Genomic DNA, 26,444 nt, shown 5'->3' on the forward strand with positions numbered 1-26,444 from the left:
CCTTCAGGAAAGTCAAATGCAATGAGGTTTCCTAATTTACAGGGAGGAAGAGGAGATTAAAAAAGGAGGTCTGGGGGAGAAAAGGGAGAACCAGCCACTGAAGGGACTCCAGGACATAAAGATAAGGAGGGCCAGGGGAAGCCAGGGTCTTGTAGAGGAGAGAACTCCTAGAGTGGTGGGGTAGAGATGCCCAGCCCCCATAGTCAGCGGTGGAGGCTCTGGGAAACATTTTATGACTTTCTAAGTGGGAGCCCCACTGACAGCTTAACGATGGGCTTCTGGGCAGTGGCTTAATATTTACGAGCTGAAAGGCTCTGAGGGGGAAATGGAGGAAGCCCCCATGAGCAGTCACCCAATCACCAGCCCCCTGCTCTGAGCTAAGCAAAGAGCTCCAGGAAGCCATAAAAAATGATCTGACTTCATCCTGCTCCCTTTGGTTGTTGTTATTATTTTTTTTTTGAGTGGGGGGAGATGTCAAGGAGAGGAAGGAATCTTTTGTACTCTTCACAATGTCTGCCTCTATTAAATATTCATGGCAGAAAAAAACACTGAACTGCCTCCTCTCCCAACCTTCACTGAGGAGAGCTCCCCAATACCCATGAAGGCTGGGAAAAGAAGGAAGAAGGACGGGGCTGAGAAAATTGAGAAGGAGCAGGGGAGGCAAGGAAGGGAACTGAGCAGGGACACCCTGCAGGGAGTTTCCTAGAAAAAGGCGAAAGATTCATACTACTGCCGCTCCCCTTCTTCCTATAGCAAAGAAAGGACCAGAAGAGTAGGTTGTCTACCCCGGGTATCTAAAATCTACCCACCAGCTAACTTCAGCACACACACTCAGATAAAAAAATCATTTACTAGAACTATAGGAATAAAAATGCTGGATCTGGAGTCAAAAGTCCTGGGTTCAAATCTTGCTCTATTACTTGGTGCCTGTGTGACCATGGACAAAGCAACTAGCTTCTCTGAGCCTCGGTTTTCTCATCTATAAAAAGAAAAGGTTGAACTAGAATGTCTTCTATCTCTAAATCTGGGCTCCTCAGATCCTACGGAGTCCTGTGCCCCAGTTTAGGACATTGGGCAATGTCTCTCCCTCCTTGTAAACTGTTTATGTTATTTATAAAATGAAAGGTTGTTCTCAGTGACCTGGGAGTCTCTCTTCTCCTAACATTGCATGTTCTCAAGACCCTTTCTTTCTGTGGGTTCTCATTTATACAAAGGGGGTGAAGGGTTAGCTCCATGATGCTTTAGAGGACGGAGTACAACTTCTGGAGCCACTGAGTCTGAGATTGAGTCCTGGCTCTGAAGGGCCCTGCCTGCCTGCCTGGGCACCTTGCTGGGCCTCTGAAAGGGTTGGACCAATGACCTCTGAGGACACTTTCCAGCTCCAGGGCTGTGACCCCTGGGATGGGGCAAGAGTCTTCAGCCAATCCCCGAGGATCTGGTTTCTAGCCATCTCCCCATCACCCGCCTCTCAATGGCCCCATTTGGCCACAAACATCTCATTTGCGCCACTCCTCAAGTCCATTCTCCCGGCCCCAATCTCAGTTTTATGGGCCAAGGGGGGCGACCATGGTTTTATACAGTCTCTCTTAATGAATGGCCCTGCTCAGCTTCCTCGTCTGTAAAACGCAGTTGGCTTGAATAATCTTCAAGGTCACTTCCAGCTCAGAAAGTCTAGGACTCTTCCCTGAGATGGGAAAGCCAGAAGCCCCTGTGTCAGTCACTGGCCTCTAAGCATCCTCCTGGTGCCACCCTCTGCCCTCGGCAGATCCAGCTCTACATTTCACAGCGAGCGGGGCCGGGGGACCAATTCCAGTGGGACCTCTCGGTCTCTGGCTGGCTCTGGGGGAGCAGGATCCACCCACATGGTCCCACCCTTCTCCCCTCTGCCCTCGGCAGATCCAGCTCTACATTTCACAGCGAGCGGGGCCGGGGGACCAATTCCAGTGGGACCTCTCGGTCTCTGGCTGGCTCTGGGGGAGCAGGATCTACCCACATGGTCCCACCCTTCTCCCCTCTGCCCTCGGCAGATCCAGCTCTACATTTCACAGCGAGCGGGGCCGGGGGACCAATTCCAGTGGGACCTCTCGGTCTCTGGCTGGCTCTCGGGGAGCAGGATCCACCCACAGGATGTGGCTGTCTGTCTGTCTGGCCAGCCCAGGCCTCCACCACATCCCCTCTGGGTGCTGTCCAGGCCCGATACCGAAGTACACTGACCAGAGAAGAACCCCCACCCTCCAACCCCTTCCCTCACCCCAGCTCCAAATTTAAGCCTGTCAGCTTGGGTCCTCCCCCTCCTCCTCCTCCCTAAATGGGCCCAGACCCAACAGCCGCCCCTGCTTCCAAGGAACAGAAGGCAGGCCCCTGAGAACCAAGGGACGGCCCCCTCACTGCTGGGCCCCTAGCTCTCCCTCCTTTTCCTCCCCCAGCCTGACCTTCTGCAGTCTTCTCTGCTACAGCTAGGATTTCAGGGCCCTCCTTCAGGGCCCTCCCTCTGTCCAGTCATTTCACAGATCCCACAAGGAGCCCCGGCCCAGGCGGGACTGGGGGGCAGAGAGCCCGTCTGTCTGGCCAGCAGCCAGGCCTCTGAGGCTCCCCCCACCCCCAGCTCCACTTCCCCTCGCCTTCTTTATCTGTGGCCTGAGGCTCCTCTCTGCTCTCCCCCCTTCCACCCCCAATGAGGGGCTGTCTGCAGATAATCAGGGAGCAGATTTGGAAGGGGGGGAGGCACTCAGGCGCCAGACAGGATCCTTATCTCCTTTCGATGAGGAATGTCAGCAGCAGGGCAGCGTGGGCCACATTTTCAAAGGGTGGGGGAGGGTGGGGGACAGGCTTCTGGTCACAGAGGAGCAGAGACATAACCTGGGGGGATGAGGGAGCGAGCCTGGCCAGAGACTCAGGGACCAGTAATTCTTGATTCTAAAACTCTGTCCCCCAAGGGGCCTGAATGCAAACTTCCGGGACAGTGAAATTTGGGCCGGCTTCTGGGGGTTTGGGGCATCGGATCCGGGGCAAAGTTCTGTTAGCTGTGAAATGGACCCAGCCATCCCTCCCTCCTTTACCCCCCTAACCAACAAGGTTATTGGGAGGGCTGAAGGAGGTGATGGGCCGCAGGATCAAAGAGCCTCAGCGGTCACCCAATCCCGAGCCCTCTATTCACAAATGAGAAACAGAAGCCCAGAGACCCGCGAATCTGCCTTTTGTAGCAGGGGCAGGGCCACGACTGTCCCGAGGGACCCGATGATGAAACCCTTCCCACAAAGGCACTGGAGAGAACAGAAAGAGCCCCACGAACCGAAGGGCTCCCCTTATCCGTACACACGGCAGGTGCCCAACCCGACTAACAGAAGGTAAACTCCCCGAGGTAGGAGATTGTGTCATCGACCCCTCAGGGCCTGGCCTGTACCCGACGTGTAACAGATTCCATAAAAACCCACTGATTGACTGGCGGACCTAACTTTCACATCCCAATTCTGTGAATGAAAAAGGAGGAAATCTGGCCCCGCCTCAGGCGGCCCGAGCCGCTATCAGAACCGAACCGAGCCCGCCCCCAACAAAAAAGCTGAGGGCCCAGTCTCCTGATGGAGGATCCCTCCCCATGGTCCAGCGCCCACCTGCCCCCAGAGACGGGCCTGTGACCTCCCTCTTCTCAGGCCCCAGCCCAGAAGCAACAAAGAAAGGGTCTGATCCAACGGCAAATCGGCTCCAGCTCCAGCCCCCTTTTAAAACTCAAGCGTCTCCCCAGGAGGGCGAGGGCTACTTCAATAACCGCCCTGACACACAAGGAAAAGAATTTCTCCCCACTGCTGCCGCCGTCCCTGATTAAAGCGGCTCCCCCTCCCTCCAACCGAGCCTGCCCTTTCAGTCCGTCCCCCAGCTGTCAGCGCACGGGGGCTGGTTCTCATTAGAGGCCCCGGGCCGGGCCGGCTGCCGAGGTGACGTCTGTCTGCCAACAGAAGCCGGGCTGACACCGTCCCCACGGCGACTTCTCGGGCACCTCGGGAGCCAAAGGTGGCCTTCTGTGGGAGTGGGGGGAGCGGGGAGGGGGAAAAGGCAAGGAGTCCGGGGGAACAGGGGGACGAGAGTATCCCAGCTCCCCTCTCTCTGGCAGCTTACAGAGTGACCGCCTGCCCAGGGAGGCGCAGGGACCGGTCCCATTTCCCAGATGAAGAGACTGATGCTGCCCAGGGTCACTTGGCCCGTCCAGTCTGCAGCCAGGATCCAAGTCTAGTGGGTTTTTCCCAGCACAGGGCTGCCCGGGCCAGCCAGGCTTCCAGCTGAGAGGGGCCCAACCAGAGCTTTTACTGGGGAGAAATGTTTTATTTACTTAAAGATTTGACACTCAGATCAGCTATTAGCTCCACGTTTGTTTATGGGCTGTCGGCTCCTCATCACTAACAGGAACTCAATGGAGGGGGACCCAGGTCCCAGCGGGCAATCAGTTCTCCAAATCTGATCGTTCTTGCCCTCCTGGACGAGCCATAGAAAACCAGAGGGCAGGAGCTACAAGGAATCACAGCTAACTCAACTTTCTCCTTTTCCAGAGGTTTAAATAACCCTAAGTAACATGTCTAAGCTCACATGGGAAAGGGACAGAGGGAGGATTTGAACTCAGTTCCCATGACTACAAATACTTGTGCCAGGGATCTGGGGCCCTCGTGCTGTCAGAAAGATCTCGCTGGCTTAGGTTCAGCGCTGCTTCCCCTCCTCGGAGTTAAGCGAGGGGAGCTGGGGCCCAGCTGTCAAAGGGTAACGTAGCCTACAAGTAAGAGCCCACTGCTGCCACCGGAACTGGTGCCGGCCTCCAGGCAGGCGGCCGCAAGGGGCGTTTACGGAGGGACAGAGGAGGGATGGGTCCCAGGCGTACAGACCCTGTGTGACTGTGGGAAATTAGACCAGGGAGACGTCAGCCTTGGGACCTCATGACATCGGACCAATCGCCATAACCGGCGACTCTGCCCAGGCCATGTACATGAAAGGCTGCATCCACCAAGGATGAACCCAAAGAGAAAACTCACATCGGAATCAAGATGGTAAAAGAATGGCCCCCAAAACTCTCAAGGCACCCTGTCTCCCTAACCCTCCGGTGGCCCTCCATCCCTCCTTCAGCCCTTCGTCCCTCCTTCGGCCCTTCATCCCTCCTTTGGCCCTTCATCCCTCCTTCGGCCCTACATCCCTCCTTCGGCCCTTCATCCCTCCTTCGGCCCTTCGTCCCTCCTTCGGCCCTTCATCCCTCCTTTGGCCCTTCATCCCTCCTTCGGCCCTACATCCCTCCTTCGGCCCTACATCCCTCCTTCGGCCCTTCATCCCTCCTTCGGCCCTTCATCCCTCCATCGGCCCTTCCTCCTCGTGTCGGCCCTACATCCCTCCTTCAGCCCTTCATCCCTCCTTTGGCCCTTCATCCCTCCTTCGGCCCTTCATCCCTCCATCGACCCTTCCTCCTTGTGTCGGCCCTACATCCCTCCTTCGGCCCTACATCCCTCCTTCAGCCCTACATCCCTCCTTTGGCCCTTCATCCCTCCTTCAGCCCTTCCTCCTTGTGTCGGCCCTACATCCCTCCTTCGGCCCTACATCCCTCCTTCGGCCCTTCATCCCTCCTTCGGCCCTACATCCCTCCTTCGGCCCTTCATCCCTCCTTCGGCCCTTCATCCCTCCTTCGGCCCTTCATCCCTCCTTCGGCCCTACATCCCTCCTTCGGCCCTTCATCCCTCCTTTGGCCCTACATCCCTCCTTCGGCCCTTCATCCCTCCATCGGTCCTTCATCCTCGTGTCGGCCCTACATCCCTGTGGTATCTCGGCTCACCTGGTGCCTGCACCTGGATCTCTCCCTCTCTGTCCCCCACTCGGGACCTTAAGCACTAGAATGCCCAAAGCTAAGTGAAATTCCCTTCCCAAGCCCCCGGGACGAGCTGGAGGCTTCAAGTCCTCCGGGCCCTTGCCTGCCTGTCTCATACCCTTGACCCATTAAGTCAATCAAGAAATACACGGGACACCTCGTCTTCCTTCCTTCCCAAAAGCTCTCTCAGGTCACCTTCTGAGCCCCGGCCTCTTGGTCTGCTGCTCGTCTCCTTAGGACTAAAACCAGACCAGACAGCAGCCTCTCCACCCCAGAGATAGTCTGATGGGCTCCCCATCCTGTCACCCCATCCAGGTGAACGGATGCTAAAACTCACTCCGGGAAGAGCTTCAGGCTCAAGTCTATCAATCAGCAAATCTCCCCAAACACCAGTTCCTGAAGGCTCTAGCGAGGGGCTTGGGGAAGGGGGGGCACCAAGAAGCTTCGGCCAGCAGAGACTCCTGCCCCCGGGGGCTTCCAGGCCAAGGGAGGAGACCGGACACAGACACAATGCCCAGGGCCTCGCTTGCTAAGGGCCCAAAGACGGGTATAGATGATGTCGTAGGTCCCAAAGGGAGGGAGGAGGGCTGGGTGAGGGCCGTCCCTCCCAGGGAAGGCTCCCAGAGACTCCCCGATGGAATGGAAGTTGAGTGAGGAAAGGGCTGGTTCCTTTCTGTGTTTCAGCCCCGACACCTGGGTAGGAAGGCGCGCCCCTACGGCTCTTGCTCGCCTCCACTGGCCAGGGGGATGAGGGGGAGGCCGGGGGTCTCTGTTCCCAGGAATAGGGTTACGGCGTCTGGATTTGGGTCGAGGGAAGGGGTCTTAGTTAAGGCGCTCTGTAGGAGGCCTGAGGGACCTGAAGTCTGCAGGGGAGGAGGGCCGGAACACAGGTCTTCGCATCCAAAGTAAGTGCTCTTTCTCCTAGGCCACACAGGCCCATCGACGGGGTCTGAAGAGGCTATTTCATGACAGACTCTTGTGTGGAGAGAAGGTTCCTTCTAAGGGAAGGGCTGCCCCGCATCCCCGCCTGCCACAGGAGGAAGCGGACCTCCGAGCAGGGACGAGAGCTGCCCGAGGTCTCACCGGGGCTGACAGAGAGAGGCTCTGAAGCCGGGCCCTGGGGCTCCAAGCCAGGCCTCTGCCCCACAAGGCTCCGGGCTCCCGGGCACGCTCCGTCTTTGCCAGAAGATTCCTATCCTTGGCTGGTCCTCCTAAGGGGGCCCTTCCCCTGCCCTCCCAACCTACACAGGAAGCAGAGGAAGAGGAGGAGGAGACGCCAAGAAGTGATGAACGACTGATTCACTCAAGCACTGGGGGGAGGGGCAAAAAGAGGGGGCAGCTTCCCCTCTCCCAGCCGGCTCCGGCTTCAGCATTCTCCTTCTCTTCTCAGGTGGAGAAGGGTGCACGGGGGGAGGGAGGGGGCAGACTTCTCCACACAGTGCTCTGTCTGCCTTCTCTGACTGTCTCTGTCTCTGTCTCTGTCTCTGTGTCACTGTCTCTCTCTCTCTCTCTCTCTCTCTCTCTCTCCTCTCTCTCTCTCTCTGTCTCTCTCTCTGTATCTGTCTCTGTCTTTTTTCCTTCCTTTCTTCCTCCTTCCCTCCTTCCTTCCTTTCTTCCTTCCTTCCTTCCTTCCTTCCTTCCTTCCTTCCTTCCTTCCTTCCTTCCTTCCTTCCATCCTTCCCTTCCTTCCTTCCTTCCCTTCCTTCCTTCCTTCTTCCTTCCTTCCTTCCTTCCTTCCTTCCTTCCTTCCTTCCTTCCTTCCTTCCTTCCATCCTTCCCTTCCATCCTTCCTTCCTTCCATCCTTCCCTTCCTTCCTTCCTTCCTTCCTTCCTTCCTTCCTTTCCTTCCATCCTTCCCTTCCTTCCTTCCTTCCTTCCTTTCTTCCTTCCTTCCTTCCTTCCTTCCTTCCTTCCTTCCTTCCTCCTTCCTTCCTTCCTTCCTTCCTTCCCTTCCTTCCTTCCATCCTTCCTTCCATCCTTCCTTCCTTTCATCCTTCCTTCCTTCCTTCTTCCTTCCTTCCTTCCTTCCTTCCATCCTTCCTTCCTTTCATCCTTCCTTCCATCCTTCCTCCTTCCTTCCTTCCTTCCCTTCCTTCCTTCCATCCTTCCTTCCTTTCATCCTTCCCTTCCTTCCTTCCCTTCCTTCCTTCCTTCCTTTCCTTCCTTCCTTCCCTTCCTCCTTCCTTCCTTCCTTCCTTCCCTTCCTTCCTTCCTTCCTTCCCTTCCTTCCTTCCATCCTTCCTTCCTTTCATCCTTCCCTTCCATCCTTCCCTTCCTTCCTTCCTTCCTTCCTTCCTTCCTTCCTTCCTTCCCTCCTTCCTTTCCTTCCTTCCTTCCTTCCTTCCTTCCTTCCTTCCTTCCTTCCTTCCTTCCTTCCTTTCTTTCCTTCCTTCCTTCCTTCCTTCCCTCCCTCCCTTCCTTCCTTCCTTCCCTCCCTCCCTTCCTTCCTTCCTTCCTTCCTTCCTTCCTTCCTTCCTTCCTTTCTTTCCTTCCTTCTTTCCTTTTCCTTTCTTTCCTTCCTTCCTCCCTTCCTTCCTTCCTTCCTTCCTTCCTTCCTTCCTTCCTTCCTTCCTTCTTTCCTTCCTTCCTCCCTTCCTTCTTCCTTCCTTCCTTCCTTCCTTCCCTTCCTTCCTTCCATCCTTCCTTCCATCCTTCCTTCCTTTCATCCTTCCTTCCTTCCTTCCTTCCTTCCTTCCTTCCTTCCTTCCTTCCCTTCCTTCCTTCCATCCTTCCTTCCTTTCATCCTTCCTTCCTTCCTTTCATCCTTCCCTTCCATCCTTCCCTTCCTCCTTCCTTCCCTCCCTTCCTCCTTCCTTCCTTCCTTCCTTCCTTCCTTCCTTCCTTCCTTCCTTCCTTCCTTCCTTCCTTCCTTCCTTCCTTCCTTCCTTTCTTCCTTCCTTCCCTCCCTCCCTTCCTTCCTTCCTTCCTTCCTTCCTTCCTTCCTTCCTTCCCTCCCTCCCTTCCTTCCTTCCTTCCTCCTTCCCTCCTTCCTTCCTTCCTTCCTTCCTTCCTTCCTTCCCTCCCTTCCTTCCTTCCTTCCTTCCTTCCTTGCTTCCTTCCTTTTTTTCCTTCCTTCCTTCAGAGGATTTTTTTGGCAAAGACGCTGGAGCAGTTGGCCATTTCCTCGTCCAGCTCATTTTCCAGATGAGGAAACTGAGGCCAACAGGGTTAAGAGACTTGCCCACAGTCACAGAGCTAGTGAGGCTGGATTTGCCCTCGCCCCTCCTCCCTCCAGGGCCTCCTCCCAACAGCAGATCTGTGACAATCCCAGCCAGAAAGACAAGGAGGGCGCGCTCTCCCACCGGACAAAAGCCCAGAGAGGGAGGACAATGTGGCTGAGCTCGGAAGGGGGCGGGGAACAGGGTGCGAGAAGCCCGGCAGCCTGTGATTCTGGGGCCCGAAGCCGGGAGAAGCCTCTTCCCTTCCCACCTTGGAAATGGGAGCATTGTGGAAGAGAGAGAGTGTGTGTGTGTAGGGCGGGGCTTTGCATCTCCAGAGCAGGAAGCCAGAAGGGACTGGAGAAGAGCAAAAAAGATGAACTTATTCACGTGTTAAATAATCTCCATATATTATTTATAGTTACTAATAATGGAGATTAAACAAGGGCCCCCTGAAGGGACGGAGCATCTCCTCGCGCTCCTGGGGGGCCGACCGCCCCCCGCCCCCGCAGGACGCGGCCCCCAGGAAGGAGCACGAGGCCCCTGGCTCCGGGCCCAGGCCTGGGAGAGGCGAAGGGCCGCGCGCTGCTCCTGCTGAAGCGCCAGTGCAGGCTGGCGAGGGGCCCGGGCCGGGCGTTCTGGGCGCGGGAGGGGGGGGCGGCCTCGGGGAGCGGAGGAGCAGGGCCGCCGAAGCCCTCCCCGAGCGGGGGAAGGTGCCCCTTGCACCGGCAGACTGAAGGCGCAGCGGGGCGCGGGGAGGAATCCGAGCAGCGGGCACAAACCTGCCACTCCCCACCGGCTGATCGGCCGCCCGCATCCTGGTTTTCCAAGAACATTCTCTCGGCAGGAGGATTATGTAACTTCTGGTGAGAATGGCAGATGGTGCATTTGTTCTAATGACATTAAACCCATCACTTAATGCTAACCCTTCCTGACGTGGGGCTGCAGCCCTCTCTGGCGCTGGGAGGGGCCCGGGGGAAAGGGCAGGGCCTGGCAGCCCATCCTCCCCGTGCCCTCCACCGTTCACCGGCCTCCTCCCTGCTCCCTGGGACTCCTCCCCGAGCCCCGTGCTACGGCCTGAGGATGCTGCCTCCATGTGCCCCCCCCCAGCCCCTGGCTCTGTAACTTCCCCAGGCCCGAGGATGCTGCCTCCATGTGCCCCCCCCCAGCCGCTGTCTCCCTAACTTCCCCAGGCCCGAGGATGCCGCCTCCATGTGCCCCCCCCCCAGCCGCTGGCTCTGTAACTTCCCCAGGCCCGAGGATGCTGCCTCCATGTGCCCCCCCCAGCCGCTGGCCCTGTCTCCGTAACTTCCCCAGGCCCGAGGATGCCGCCTCCATGTGCCCCCCCCAGCCGCTGGCTCTGTAACTTCCCCAGGCCCGAGGATGCTGCCTCCATGTGCCCCCCCCAGCCGCTGGCCCTGTCTCCGTAACTTCCCCAAGCCCGAGGATGCCGCCTCCATGTGCCCCCCCCAGCCGCTGGCTCTGTAACTTCCCCAGGCCCGAGGATGCTGCCTCTGTGTGCCCCCCCCCCCAGCCGCTGGCTCCGTAACTTCCCCAGGCCTCTGCCCGTCTCCCAGCCCTCAGTCTGCCCCCAGACCGGCTCTTCCTGGGAAGGCCCCGACTACTTCAAGTCCCGACTCCTTAGAACCTGGGGCCCTCCACCCTGCTCTCCCCTTTACTAACTGCCGGAAACAGTCTCCGAATTTCTACCGTTCTTTAACCTTCCCGCTCCTGGCACAGCGGCTTACGATGCACCGGGGCTCGCTCCTGTCTAAGACACTCAGCCCGACACTGGCAAATCATGCAACTGGTGCCTGCCTCAGTTTCCCCTTCTGCAAAATGACGATAGAGGAGAAGCTCTAAAACGCGAGCTCCTGTTATTATTATTATTAATGATCCCTAATTGGCTACAGTCGAGTAATATGGATCAGGACTAGGGCCACCTTCTCGGAAAGCTCTGAAAGGGGGGAGAACTCAGGGCCTTGAGGAATGATATACTCTAACTGAAAGGCTGCCGGGTGGAAAAGGAAGGAAGCCGGCCTCTAACAGCCCAGTGGGCCGGCGAGCAGTAGCCACAAAGTGATCTAAAATATGTATATCTCTCGATGATATATATTATCATATATGTGATTGATGTAATGGTATAATTAGGATTATTTTATTGATATATAGATCAATTATGTCTCTGATATAAGAATTTTCAAATAACTAATAAGAGCCGGTATTTTTCCCAGCACTTTCAAAGGTTAAGAAGCACTTTATGCAGGATTTCCTTTGATTCTCATGACAACCTGAGAGAAAAAGCCCACTATTACGCTGACGCCCTCCGGGGAGTTAAATGACTCCTCCAGGCTGACACAGAAATATGTGGCCGAAGCAAGATCTGCCCTCTCTCACATCTGGCTGGGAGCCCCCAAAAGTCAGCTAAGCTGCCCGTGCTCTGACCACCTCTGCTCCCTGGGCATCTGCCCCCACTAATGGCCAGGGGTGGGCGTGGAGCTGGAGGGAAGAGGTCAGGCCCTTGTAGTTAGGAGTCGGGCCAGGTTGGGGGGCTCAGATGGGGGCCAGTGGGCTGTGGGGGCGCCCTCGGGCCCGGCTGGCCCTTACTCTGTCAGCCTCAGCCGGGTATGGCTGAACGGTAATTCTGAGCTCACTGACCTTTGGGCCCGGGTCTCACATGGGAGAGGAAGTAAGTGGTTGACTCTGGCTGGGCCAAGGAGCCTGTCCATGTACATCCCGCTCCCTAAAATGGCCTCGGTTTTCCCAACTGTAAAATAGACAATTCTCACTCAGCAACTGGAGAACCCCAGGAGGATTATTGATTAGAGGCCCGGAGATCCAGGAAGAGCCTTAAGCATTCAGGAGATTTTCGCTCTTCTTGAAGACCCCCTCTGAAGTCACTGCTCCTGATGGGGAAAGGGAGGCAGCGTGGGGGCTGTCCCCTAAGGCGATTCCCAGGTGGTCACTTCTGGTCAGTCCAGCAGCCGCCTCAGACTCACGTCACGCTGTCTGGAAGTGGGGGGTGGGAAGGGGACTGGTCAGCGAGAGCAGAAAGGGCTTCTTGGAATCCTCCCTGCCGGCGGCTGCTGGTGGGGCGCAGGCCCCAGGTCGTGCCGGCAGGCGCCTCCTCATCCCATTATCCGGCTGCCGGCAGACACTCCCGGGCCTCCTGGGGCCACCGGCTCCTGGGGGAGCTCAGCTGAACCCACCCGCCCAAACTCTCCTAATGGGCAGCATCTCCTGGGGCTGGGAGCGCTGTCCCCACGCCCCGCCCTCCCACAGCCTCTCAAACAGCATCAACAAGGGCTCCTTCAGGCCAGAAAACGGGGGGACGAGCCTAGGTTCTGCTCAGACGCATTCACCAGGGGAAGGGACAAGGCTACGGGCAGGAATCCTCAGGTCTGGTCTGGCCAAAACACCCCCAGGTGATTCCACAAAGTCACATCCAAGGGAACCGGATCCAAACACCTGCCTTGGGCTCCTTCCCTGGGGACCCTGGCTCGCTGCCTCCTGCCTCCCCCTCCTTCTCCGGAACGCTCACCCCTCAGCGAGTCCTCCTGACCCGTCAAGGCCTCTCTCAAGCCCACCTTCTCCAAGGGAAGGTTCCCCTTGGCGGTGCCCCCTGCCAGCCCATGGACCAGAAGGCCACAGAAAGGGACCCGAGGAGCTCAGTCCAGTCAACCTGACAGATGTGCACACTGAAGTCTGCAAAGATCATTGACTTGCCTAAGATCACACAGGGCTGCCGTCACAGGCATGGATATTCACCTGCCAAGTTTTCTGGGCTCTAGATTTCCAGCCTTCCTTACCAGTCATCTCCCTTCCCATGTGCCCTCCATTCAGTCTGTCAGTTCTGTTCTCTGCAGTAGGGGAAGTAATCTCTGAACCTTTGAGAGGAGAGCTTCTGTCTGTCTCTCCTTTTCTCTCTCTACTCCTCTTTCTATCTCTCCTCTCTATGTCTCTGTCTCTTTCTCTCTCTCTCTCTCTCTCTCTCTCTCTCTCTCTCTCTCTCTCTCTCTGTCTCTCTCTCTCTCTGTCTGTCTCTGTCTCTCTCTCTCTGTCTCTCTGTCTTTGTTTCTCTCTCTCTCTCTCTGTCTCTCTCTCTCTCTGTCTCTCTCTCTGTCTCTCTCTCTGTCTCTCTCTGTCTCTCTCTCTCTCTCTCTCTCTCTGTCTCTGTCTCTCTCTCTCTCTCTCTCTGTCTGTCTCTCTCTCTGTCTCTCTCTCTCTCTCTCTCTCTCTCTCTCTCTCTCTCTCTCTCTCTCTCTCTCTCTCTCTCTGTCTGTACTTAGGAGGCAGATGATGCTAGGAAGCAGAAACCCAAGTCCACAGGCTAGCTGATTTACAGCTCTGGAGAGAAACCCAGGGACGCATAATGCACACAAGGGCACTCCAGTCGATATATCGACTTTCAGGAGGGGCCTCTGGTAAACACAAGTGGGTCCGGAGGTCTGTCTCTCCTGGAGTGCTGGGGCGCTCTCTGAAGGAATCGGGGAGCCTCCCACTTTAGAGAGCACAAAAGTCAGGGGCCAGAGGACGCTGACTTGGCTTGGTCACGGCCGGCCGGGGGCCTGACATCTCCCCTCTCTCCATCCTTCGGCATCACGGGGCTTCCTCTCCTCGGGTGGCCTTCAGCTGAGGCTCCCGGGGAGCCTGGAGGCAGATGGAGTCAATAAGCGCTTAAATCCTCCCGATTCGATTTGCCACACTCTGTCACCGAGTCTCCCGGCCTCACCTGGGCTGGGACTCTGAAAGTAAGTGTACGAATGGGCAGGGCCCGGAGGTCGCTAAGGAGGCGGTGATGGGAGGGAAAGGCCACGGCGCCAGAGGCCGGCCTTTGTCCAGTGGGGCTGAGGAGGGCCGGGCCAGCCTGCCTCGGCTGCGCTCTCCGCTCCCTCTCAGCCGATCCGAGCCAGAGGCGTGGGGCGAGCGTCCGGTGTGAGCGAAGAGACCGGTATGAAGTGTGGAGCAGCTCAGAGCACAGTGACTTCACAAATGAGGGGCTGAGCAAAGAAACGGGGGCGATCGCTTCTGATCCCTCCCTACTCTTTCTTCTGATGGATGTGGAGAGGAGAAATCCAGCACACACACACTCTCTCACAGACACACACACACATACACACTCACACACACACTCATTCACACTCACACACACACACTCACACACTCACAGACACACATACATACACTCACTCACAGACACACACTCACACTCATACATTCACTCACAGACACACACTCACACTCATACATTCACTCACACACACACTCACACACTCTCACAGACACACACTCACTCACACACACACACACTCACACACTCACACTCATACACACACTCTCACAGACACACACACTCTCACACACACTCACACTCACACACACACACACTCACAGACACTCACACACTCACACTCATACACACACTCTCACAGACACACACTCACACTCACACACACACACTCACAGACACACACTCACACACACACTCACAGACACACACTCACACTCACACACACACTCACACACACACTCTCACAGACACACACACACACACACACACACACACTCATACTCACTCACACTCATACACTCACTCACAGACACACACTCACACACACACTCACTCACACACACACACACTCACACATACACACTCTCTCTCACAGACACACCCTGGCACAAACAGCCCGACTTTTTCATTTCCTTTCTCCCTGATGACTTCCCCCCTTCCCAATGTGCTGCGACCTGCCGTCCGGGGCTCCTTCCCTCCCCCAGGTGTGCAGGTGACTGAGGCACTGGATGGGAGCCATGGGAATACCTCCAAGTCAGAACCGGACGAGCCCTCCCCTCAGATCAGCCGCCAGCCCCAAACGGGGCTCATGGAGACAAGGAGCTTTGGAAGCCTCTAGAGACCTGGAAAAGAAGTCCCAGACTGGGAGATGGGAGAGCCCAGGGCCGGCTGGTCCCACCACGTACTGCGCAGCTCAGGAACCTGATGCGGCGACCTTGCCAAGGTGGTGCTGGGCGTTAGGTGGCAGAGGTGCCAGGAGTCTCGGGCCGACCCTTCCCAGCCTTGTCACTAAGACAAGGGAAAACTGCCTTCTCCTAGACCTCAGGTGGGAGGAAATGGACACGGGGAATGGAGCCGTCACCTCGTCCTCAAACTCTGGGGGTTCAAGACCCCAAAGTGTAAACTCTATAGAAGTTTCTGGGGATTCCCCACAGAGCTTTGGGGATTATCGTTGTAGGTATTTTTCATACCAGAAATAAAAGTGTCTCGATGCTATTAGAAAAAAGCTGCCACTTCCTGGAAAGGGAGCCCAGGTCCCTGACCCACACTTGGGGGACCTCCCCTACATGCTGCAGAGAAGGACACTGAGGCGCCCAGAGTGGAAGAGGGTGGCTGAAGATCAGAGAGGACTTAAGCTGGGCTCTCGGGCCTGCCTCCAAACCCCGGGCTGTCCCCTTGCCCCCGGAGGTGAAGCCCTTTCCCCCTCTCCCTCCGCCTTCGGGTCATGGCGAGGCCGGCCCGGTGCTCAGGCCTTCCGGATGGCCCCCGCTGTTGGATACGGCTCCCGTGTTGTCTTGCTTCGGTATTTAACTCGAGATGTCCATTTGTGTCTCTTATCTCCCCTCCTAGACTAAGTGCCTGAAGCCAGGGGCTGCTATCTCCGCACTCGGGTGTCCTCCCACCAGACGGGAAGGGGAGGGGAGGCCCGAGGTGCCGCAGACGGCGACTTCCCGACCCTTGGACCTCGCCGCGGAGGGAGGGCGAGAAAGGGCAGCTGGGGCCCGATGTCGCTGCCAGCTCTGGGACCTCCCCCTGCCAGGTCCCGGCCCCCAGACGCCAGGTCCCCGGTGCCAGAGGCTCTCGTCCTCCGGCAGCGCCGCCCTTAGGGTTCTGATTCAGTTAAGCCCTGTCTGCCCTTTCTTGACCAGTCCCAGGAGCGAACTCTCCAAGGGACGGTGCTGAGGAGCGGCCGCGGGGGCAGGAGCCGGGGCCAGGAGCACACTCACACACTCACAGACACACACATACATACACTCACTCACAGACACACACTCACACTCATACATTCACTCACAGACACACACTCACACTCATACACTCACTCACACACACACTCACACACACACACTCACACTCACACACTCACTCACACACACACTCACACACTCACACTCATACACACACTCTCACAGACACACACACTCTCACACACACTCACACTCACACACACACACTCTCACAGACACTCACACACTCACACTCATACACACACTCTCACAGACACACACTCACACTCACACACACACTCTCACAGACACACACTCACACACACACTCACAGACACACACTCACACTCACACACACACTCACACACACACTCTCACAGACACACACTCACACACACACACACACACTCATACACACTCACACTCATACACTCACTCACAGACACACACTCACACTCATACATTCACTCACAGACACACACACACACACATACACACTCTCTCTCACAGACACACCCTGGCACAAACAGCCCGACTTTTTCATTTCCTTTCTCCCTGATGACTTCCCCCCTTCCCAATGTGCTGCGACCTGCCGTCCGGGGCTCCTTCCCTCCCCCAGGTGTGCAGGTGACTGAGGCACTGGATGGGAGCCATGGGAATACCTCCAAGTAAGAACCGGACGAGCCCTCCCCTCAGATCAGCCGCCAGCCCCAAACGGGGCACATGGAGACAAGGAGCTTTGGAAGCCTCTGGAGACCTGGAAAAGAAGTCCCAGACTGGGAGATGGGAGAGCCCAGGGCCGGCTGGTCCCACCACGTACTGCGCAGCTCAGGAACCTGAGGCGGCGACCTTGCCAAGGTGGTGCTGGGCGTTAGGTGGCAGAGGTGCCAGGAGTCTCGGGCCGACCCTTCCCAGCCTTGTCACTAAGACAAGGGAAAACTGCCTTCTCCTAGACCTCAGGTGGGAGGAAACGGACACGGGGAATGGAGCCGTCACCTCGTCCTCAAACCCCAAAGTGTAAACTCTATAGAAGTTTCTGGGGATTCCCCACAGAGCTTTGGGGATTATCGTTGTAGGTATTTTTCATACCAGAAATAAAAGTGTCTCGATGCTATTAGAAAAAAGCTGCCACTTCCCGGAAAGGGAGCCCAGGGTCCCTGACCCACACTTGGGGGACCTCCCCTACATGCTGCAGAGAAGGACACTGAGGCGCCCAGAGTGGAAGAGGGTGGCTGAAGATCAGAGAGGACTTAAGCTGGGCTCTCGGGCCTGCCTCCAAACCCCGGGCTGTCCCCTTGCCCCCGGAGGTGAAGCCCTTTCCCCCTCTCCCTCCGCCTTCGGGTCATGGCGAGGCCGGCCCGGTGCTCAGGCCTTCCGGATGGCCCCCGCTGTTGGATACGGCTCCCGTGTTGTCTTGCTTCGGTATTTAACTCGAGATGTCCGTTTGTGTCTCTTATCTCCCCTCCTAGACTAAGTGCCTGAAGCCAGGGGCTGCTATCTCCGCACTTGGGTGTCCTCCCACCAGACGGGAAGGGGAGGGGAGGCCCGAGGTGCCGCAGACGGCGACTTCCCGACCCTTGGACCTCGCCGCGGAGGGAGGGCGAGAAAGGGCAGCTGGGGCCCGATGTTGCTGCCAGCTCTGGGACCTCCCCCTGCCAGGTCCCGGCCCCCAGACGCCAGGTCCCCGGTGCCAGAGGCTCTCATCCTCCGGCAGCGCCGCCCTTAGGGTTCTGATTCAGTTAAGCCCTGTCTGCCCTTTCTTGACCAGTCCCAGGAGCGAACTCTCCAAGGGACGGTGCTGAGGAGCGGCCGCGGGGGCAGGAGCCGGGGCCAGGAGCACACCTAAGGCCGGGCCAAGCAGCACAAGCACAGCCGGGCCCCCACAGCTCAGCCGGCTCCCGGCATCGTCCCTGGGGCAATCTGCCCCAGGGCGGGACTGGAAAGGAACCAGACCTCAGCTAACAGTTCCTGATAAGATGAGAAGCCTGAGACACCCCAGGGTCATGAGAGCATAGATCAAGAACTGGACGGGGCTTTAAAGGTCAGTTAGTCCGATCTCTTCGTCTTACAGATGAGGAAATTGAGGCACAGAAAATGAAGCCGCTTGTCTGACTTAGGTTAAACAAACAGCAAGAGTTGGAGCTGCAAGTTCAAAGTGTGCGCTTTCATGCAGTGTCATTCTGTCACATGTACAGCGCAGCCTCTGACCTCCCCTACACACACACACACAGCAGACAATTCCCTTCCCCTCCTTCTTCCAGCTCACACCCACCCACACCCAGCAAACAGCGGGGCCCAGTGGTTAGGGTGGGATCGGCTGTGGGATCTTGGACACAGCCTGCTCTCCTAACACACACATGCATGTACAGGGACAGACACCTGCACAATCACCAATCAGCCTAAAACAAGCATGCACCTAGACCCTCGGGCCAAGTGCCCATCTAGGCCCACAGGCCAGGTGCCCATCTAGGCCACAGGCCAGGTGCCCATCTAGACCCTCGGGCCAGGTGCCCATCTAGGCCCACAGGCCAGCTGCCCATCTAGGCCCACAGGCCAGGTGCCCATCTAGACCCACAGCCAGGTGCCCATCTAGACCCTCAGGCCAGGTGCCCATCTAGACCCACAGGCCAGGTGCCCATCTAGGCCACAGGCCAGGTGCCCATTTAGACCCACAGGCCAGGTGCCCATCTAGACCCACAGGCCAGGTGCCCATCTAGACCCTCAGGCCAGGTGCCCATCTAGACCCACAGGCCAGATGCCCATCTAGGCCTACCTACCAGGTGCCCATCTAGACTACAGACCTGACTCTCCCCGCCCAATGGCTGCCCCAGCCCCATCTACACTGGCGCTGGCAGCCGAGGACTTTCACATATCCTGCTGCCTCATCCACCCCCTCACACCCTTTTGCACCCCCTCACCCAGCAGTATAACCCCCCCCACAGCACACTGCCCCCCCTCCCCGGGAGCACAGGAGGTTGCAAAGTGCTGGGGGAAGCCTGTTGTCGAGGTGCGGAGGGGGCGGCCCTCTCGCCCTCACCGCTTTCTGATTGCATCACTTATGGGGGGGGGGGACAGAGCGGAGGGGAGGCGGCCGGGTGGGAGCGAGAAGAAAAGGTCCCCGCGCTGCCTTGGCTGCCCGGCTCCGAATTAAATCCCCATCGCCTAAGAGATGCTAATCAGCCCGCTTTGTTGCGCGGGTAAATGCGGGAGCTTCCAGCAACTCCGGAGCTTTTGGAGAGAAGGAAGAGGAAACAAAGCGGGAGGGGGAGATGGGAGCGGGGGAGAACCGGCCCGTGATTTATGCCGGCACTCCAGCAAATGTTTTCGCTGCCATTAGCATTGCTGAAGCCAGAAGGAGAGAAGCGGAGGAGACCTGTGGCTCGCAGCGGCTGTAGCAAGGAACTCTGGGGTCCCTCGGGGGGAGGGGCGCGGCCCCAGGGAGATCAGGGTGGGGGCGGGGCGGCGGCGCTGACCTGGGGAGTGGGCTCCGGCTCGGAGGAGGGGCTCCCCTTCCTCGCCCTCCCTCTGCGACCTCCGCTAAAGCCAGGCCAGTGTGACCTTGAGCGATCTCGGCCTGGAACTGTATGGCTCAGTTGGGAATTGGCAGGGGGTGGGGGGGGAGAATTGGACAAAAGGACCTAAGTTTTCTTCCAGCTTTTAACCTTCTAGACCCCTGATTTCCTTCTAGACACTGTCCCCCAGCATCCCCTGCTTCCTCCCTGTCAGGTACGCAAACATCTGAATCTCTAAAATGGGCTTCCATCAGGCATCCCGAGCCAGGGAAAGAACGCCCAAAGATCTGGGTTCAAATGGTGGGTTATTTTATTGTACGACTGGGCAAATCACCTCCACTCTCTGGGAGGCCGCTTCCTCATCTGCAAAGGCACCAGGGTGGACTGAGCGACCTCACGAGGGTGGATAAAAGTAAGTACAAAGTGCTTTGGGGAGAGGAGATCTGCTTCTGCTGAGCAGAACCCAGAGGCGCTTGGAAGGACCCCAAGGGATCCATGGGGCAGTGGGAGGCAAAAAACCTGCCATCCTCCCCCAATTCAAGCTGCCTCTAGGGGGTGGCAGAGAGAGGGGGCAGGGAAGAAGCCCCAATCGCTAAGGAAGCATCCTCTGACTGCTCCCCAAGCAGCCTGGAACACACGGTGGATTATTCTCATTCCAGAATTTGGATTTTCTTTCTTTCTAATTGAAAGAAAGAGCACAGATTGGCCTTGTTTGATTTCTTTTCTCCTCTTCTAATGATTCCATTTGTGGGAGTTGTTTAGGAAACTGGTGAGGAGGATGGCAGCAGAAGAGCAGTTTGCTCCAGAAGCTCTTGACGCCCTCTCCCAGAACCCCTTCTCTCTCTTGTCCCATCCGGTAGCGGTGCCAGTTCTGCCTCCAGGTGGCTCTCCCAGCTCTGGAGTCCATGATGGTACCCCGACTGTCCCCTACAAACAGTGGGGTCTCTGTCTCTTCTCCTCTTCTTCCTCTTCTTCCTCCTCTTCCTCCTCCTCCTTTCTCCTCCTTCTAGCTTTCTCTTTCTCTTTTCTCTCTCCCTCCTTATCCTCCTCTTTCTCTGTGTGTCTCTCCCTCTCTCCCTCTCCCTCCAGCCTTCCCTCCTTCCATCTCCTAGTCTCACCCATTCTTCTGCATTCTTAGTTCCCACCAACTTCTCCACCCCCCCCCCTTAGAGGCAGGCGGCTGAGCTACAAGCTCCAAACTGGCTCCCTCCCCCCCTCCGTCTGTTCACAAGCCCATATGTTCAGTGAGCAGACTTGGGGTGAGACTCCCCCGACAGGTCTGCACTATTTTGGGTATCCCTGCCTGTTGTAGCAGCCCTACCTATTCCCCTGCACCCAGGAACTGGGGAGGTTTGGGGAGCTTAGACCTGGTTTCCTTCGTCCCCCAGAAACCTCTACGCCCTTTCACAGTGGAATCCAGTAGCTCAAAGATGGGGCTGAGAGGCAAATCCTACCAAGGGCAATCAATGTCTCAATAGCCCAGCTCCGCAATCCAACTGCATCCCAGAGCAACCCACCCACCAGCGGGGATACCAGATTCTTTGGAAATTGGGGAACAAATCGGGCTGTTGGTGAATACAAAATCTCGGATGAGTTATAAAAAGGCTACAAATAGGGTGGTCCTGCCCGAATGGGCTTGTCTTGTTTATACTTTTTAATCTTTTCTCCCCTCTAAGCTGTTTAGGGAGGAAGTGATGCAGAATGGGTCAGATCCAGCTGTCGAGCGAGTCTGCTATGTCCTGCCGGTGCCCCGCTGGCATAGAGATGCTATTTGATGAACCCCACTTTCACAGGGGGGAATCCCCACAACCCAGATCTGGTCAAGATCATGACATTCACCACCGATGTCTTCAGTTCTCAACTCTCTCATCCATCTACCTACAATATTGGGACCCCTAACTCCTCACCCCTCATTCTGTAACTTGCTCCCACTGGAAGAATCCATGTTTACAATCCCAAGTCATCAGAGATCCATCAAGCCCTGCCCAGAGGTCCCAGGTCAATCGGGAAGGCCTGTAATCAAAATGGAAATAATTGCAGTCCATTGTATGATCCTGGGAATGGAACTCTGCCTTGGTTTCCTCTTCTGTAAAATGGGAGGGAGTGGGATTAAGTAATCTCTTAGAGCCTTTCCAGCTCTTAGCTTCTATGGATCTTTGTGGAGGGAAGGGGTAGAGAAAGCCCTTCCCTGTACTTGGGATTTAATGAGAAAACTCATTATAACCCTCTTGACTTTCCATTTGTTTAGGTGAGATAGCTGCTCTGTAAAGTGTGGAAGCAATGGGAGGAAAGGAAACACACTCCCAAGGATGTGGGGGGAAACTACAGCTTTTAATCATACTTTAAAATGAAGGGACTGTCATCACACCTTGGTTTCTGCATCCCAGTGAGCGCAGAGGGAGAAGAACGTTGGATGGATTTGGGGAGGGGGCAGATCAGGGGGCGATTAGGACCGGGCTGGGCCCTTTGAAGTGGTCTCCGCCTGCCTGCCTGCCTGCCTGTCAGTCTGTCATTGAGATCTCCCTCTCGGGGCTAAAGCTTTTATAACTTGATCTCATCATCCAAATTCAGCAGCCATCAAACTTTATGCTCTCCCTGCTGTCATTTCCCCTGTGCTCTCTCTGCCCTCTCCCCAGGAGCCAGGAGGGAGGGAGGGAAAGCCAGCAGGGCGAGGGTCCCAGGCTGAGGGCACCCTCAGTTAAAACTGAGGGCTCAAGAAATTAAAGTTAAACAGAGGTGGAGATGGGATTGGGGGGGTCTCTCTCACCACCAAATTTTGAAAATATTGGGGTAGTGTGTCAAAGGAGGTAGCCTGGTACTATAGAAGGAGCAATAGCTCTTCAGTCAGAAGAGCTGGATTCAAATTCTGCGTATGGATGTTTACTATCTGTGGAATATGAAGGTTATTTCCATATACATATATACACATATATATGTATATGGAAATATATATGGAAAACATATATTAATATATTATAGTTATAAAACATACAATTATCTATAATGTGCACCAAATAGATTAATAGGCCTATGTGACTTCTAAGTCCTTTCTGTTTCTTTCTGAGGTCTTTTCTATCTCTAAGTCTATAAGACTCATATATTATACTATCTGGAGCTCCTAGATAGAAGCTGCAAAGACCCTCTGACCAGAAGTCTCTTTGGACAAAAAGAGAAACTTAGGCAGCTGGGTATCACAGTGATTAGACACTGGACCTGGAAACAAGCCTTGAAGTCCAATCCAGCCTCAGACCCTTTCTAGCTGTTTAATCATATATATCACTTCAACTCTATGCCTCAGTTTGTTCATCTGTATAAAGGGAATAATGTTAGCTCCTACTTCCCAGAGTTGTTGTGAAGATAAAATGAGATTATCTTCGAAAAGTAATTTGTGAACTCTAAAGCACTCGATAAATGCTAATTATTATTATTAAATAACAGGGAATCAAAACTTCCAGAGTAGACTGCCATTGACAGCCTAAGCCCTAAGGAAAGCAAACGCTTTCAGCCTCTATTTCCAAATCTGTAAAATGGAACACTTCAGGATTTGAAATAATAATGATTAACATTAAAACAACACTGTGTGTTTAATAACATATCAAATTTCTTGCCTTCTAAGTGAGGGGAAAAAGAAGGAGGGAAGAAAGGAGAGAATTTAAAACTCAGTTTTAAAAAAATATGAAAAATTGCTTTTACATATAATTGTAAAAAATATTTTTTAAACCACTATGTGCCAAGCACTGTGCTAAGTCCTTTACCATTACTATATAATTTGATTTTCAAAATTTGGGGGGGTAAGTGCTGTCATTGTCTCCATTTTACAGTTGAGAAAAAGGAAGCAACACGGGTGAAGCGACTTGCTCAGTTTCACATCGCTACCAAATGTCTGGGGTTGGATTTGAATAAAGGTCATCATGACTCTGGACTCACCTTCTATCCCTTCAAATGGGAAGGAACTGTGTTCTGTATGTTCAAGAATGCCAGAAGACAAAAAGCTCTCCAAGCTACAAATTTAAGGGTTAAACTCCAAATCTGAGGGACCCAGAGGAAGAAGCCACAGGAAACTTGCACTAGTTAGCAGCCTCTCCAAAGTGGTGGGCATTCAGCACCTGGGTGCAGCCGGTAATGAGCATAATTTAAACCCCAGGTTCAAACACAAGAGAGAGAAATCAAAGCCCATTATTAGAGGCTAGCTCTAGCTGGGTACTTTTCTTTCCAGGCAAGGCGGGGACCAGGCACTTTATTAAGCAGGCCCACTGAGACAGCCGATTCCTCTAGGTTAGCCCTTCTCAGAAGACAGAAAAAACTCAAGATGTCCTACTAGCCCTAAGAAATGCAACAATGAAAAATCTGGCCCAGCCATTTTCAAAGTGCCAGCCCTCTCCTGATTGTCCAAACTCCCAAACTCCTCTCTGACTCTCCCATCACTTGATCTGCAACTCCATGAAAATACTCTCAGCACCCACTCATAAATCCTAGTTGGTTTAGTGGCTAGAGGTCTGTGCCCCAGAGTTTCTCCACCTCAGTTTCCTCATCTGTAAAATCGGAATAATATCATCTACTTCCAAGAATTATTGTGGAAATTGTCCCACTAAATTCCTTGCGAGCCTTAGAGGTCTATAGGATTCTACCACCCCCTTTTAAAAAATATGGTTCATTCTCCAGTCCTCCTTCCATCAATTAGAACTCATTTCCAACTTTGAGATTCATCTTTAAATCCCAAAGGCTGCCCTCGAGATGAAATGAGAAGCTTTGGAACTTTACAGCTCAAGAAATAAAAATAAAAACAGAAAGAAAGAGAAAGACAGGGCGGGGAAGAGAGGTGATTATTTAAGAGCAAACCCGGAATTACAGGGCCCATTGACCCGACTAACAAATAATCAGCCCCCAAGGTGACAGCCATTTGTTATAGTGAAGGGGGTAGGAGGGTAAAGTAATGTAAATAACTACCACTCTTCTCCTCTGCCCCCCTCCCCATCATACATGCTTTCTGTGTCATTGGGCCTGAACTCAAAGAAAGAACTTCATGTAACACACAAACACACACACACACACACACACACACACACACACACACACACAGCCAAGTACCGCACGCTCAGCTCGGGTCCCAGTCCCCACCTGCCTGGGCTCCAGCAGCAGGAGGGGGCTTCTCTGCCTCCTTCTCCTCGGGCCCAGCAGACTTATGGCCACATGGGGGATCGGGAGAACGCTTGGATTAGTGGCTGGGGATGGGTGGGGAGGCGCGGCATCTGAGTCTGAGAACCCACACCTCCCCGCCCCCCAGTCCTCTACGTACTCACAAACAGACACATGTCCCGCTGGGAGATTTCTTCCTTCCCTACGGTGAGAGCCAGGGCCCTCGGCCGCTTGGGCGCAGCCCTCCCCGGCCAGACGGCCCGACGGAGAGCAGTCCGAAGGAGAGTGACCTACTTACAGGGGAGCTCGGCCTGATCCGCACACACCCCACCCTGCCCCACCCGCCCGGCCCTCTGCAGCCCCTGCCCACCGCGGGCTCGTCCCAGCTCGAGCCCCGCACGGCCATTTCGCCCTTCAGTGGCCGAAGCCCCGGAGCTCGGCGCAGCTCCAGCCCCCGAAGTGTCAGCGCGCTGGCCTGGGCTGCCCTGCCCCGGTCCCGCAGCTGCCCTGCCCGATCTCCCCGCTTCTCCGCCGATTTCTGCCAGAGAAGAGTGCGAGCCGAGGCGAGGGAGCCCGGAGCTCCCTGGGAAGTTGTCCGGGAAGGACGCGCGTACCCCCGCGCATCTCGCGTGCATCGCGCCCGCCCTTCCCCGGTCCCTCCTGGGTTCCTGGGGATCCGGGAGGACCCTGGAGCTGACGCTCTCGCTACCCGGGGTACGCTCAAGCACCCAGGAGAAAGCCTTGAGACCCGGAGAGTCAGGGCGGTCGCGGGGAGCCCTTTTGACCAGACAACACCCTCCAAACTAACCTCCCCGGAGCCGGAGCCGGAGCCGTCTAAGACGCCACCCTTCTCCCCTCACACCCATCCGCCCCACACATTTTCCACTTTTCTAGCGAAAAGAAAATCCCAATCACCCAACGGGGGTCTCTTGGCACCCTTCGGGCTCCCTGTCTCTCCTCGCCCCAAGGAGCAGTATGGGCTCCCCTCGGGAAGCCGCTGCAGGTTAGCAATGACCTTTGGCGAGAGGATGATCGAGATCTGTTTGTTTGTAGGGAAGGGGCGTTTAAAGGGGGGAGAGAACCTCTGTAGAGGCAGCCGAAGCCCCCGGACGCCCCCACCTCGAACTCCCCGATCCCGGACCCCCAGATCTTCCTACCTGCTCCGCACAGCCTCAAGTTCCAGAGCAGCAGCAAGGCCAGGAGGCGCGCCCCCCGCGCTGTCGGGGCCGCCGCTGTCGCCGCCGCCGCAGCTGCCGCGCTCCGAGCTAACATCGTTCCCCGGCCAGGCTCCGGCGCCTCTCCCCCGGGGATCTCTCCCTGGCCCCAGCCTCGCCGCCGCCGCCGCCGCCGCCGCCTCTTCCTTCTCGTCCTCGTCCTCCCGAGTACCTCCAACCTCCGGCCCCCGGCCGCCCGGCCGCGCCAGCCCGTGCCCACCCTGGGGGCACTGCCAGCCACGCTTTGGGGAGGGAGGCACGGGGCACTGGCACCCGGGCACGGAGCGGCGTGGAGGAGGCGGCCGCCGCTGCTGCGCCGCGCAACGACTGGGAGCGCGGCGGCGTCCGGTGCCTTCTCCGGTGCCAGGCTACTTCGTGCCCCTCCTTGCCTGCGGGCTCCGATAGCTCCCTCCGCTCTCTCCGAAGTTGAGCAACGAGTGAGTGCGGTCAGCGCAGCGCAGCGCAGCCCTCAGCAGCTCCTCCTCCTCCTCCTCCTTCTCCTCCTCCTCCTCCTCCTCCTCCTCCTCCTCCCGGCTGGCAGCCCGCCCGCCCGCGCTCTCCTCCACCGGCCACT

The 26,444-nt window shown here is 56.1% G+C and overlaps 1 protein-coding gene across 2 annotated transcripts in view; it reads right to left on the bottom strand.

The window, feature by feature from the left end:
• The window catches only part of UNC5B (unc-5 netrin receptor B), a 123,848-nt gene extending 97,520 nt beyond the window's left edge, over nt 1-26,328 (bottom strand). The window contains exon 1 of one of the 2 annotated variants that reach the window (XM_051982201.1): nt 25,814-26,328. In XM_051982201.1, coding sequence (XP_051838161.1) covers nt 25,814-25,928 — 115 coding nt within the window. In that variant the 5' untranslated portion in view covers nt 25,929-26,328. The remainder of the gene's footprint in view (nt 1-25,813) is intronic. The other variant, XM_051982200.1, reaches the window with a different exon arrangement.
• Nucleotides 26,329-26,444: the final 116 nt, after the last annotated feature.

This window comes from Antechinus flavipes, chromosome 2 (genome assembly GCF_016432865.1).
Source record: "Antechinus flavipes isolate AdamAnt ecotype Samford, QLD, Australia chromosome 2, AdamAnt_v2, whole genome shotgun sequence".
Taxonomy (NCBI): domain Eukaryota; kingdom Metazoa; phylum Chordata; class Mammalia; order Dasyuromorphia; family Dasyuridae; genus Antechinus; species Antechinus flavipes.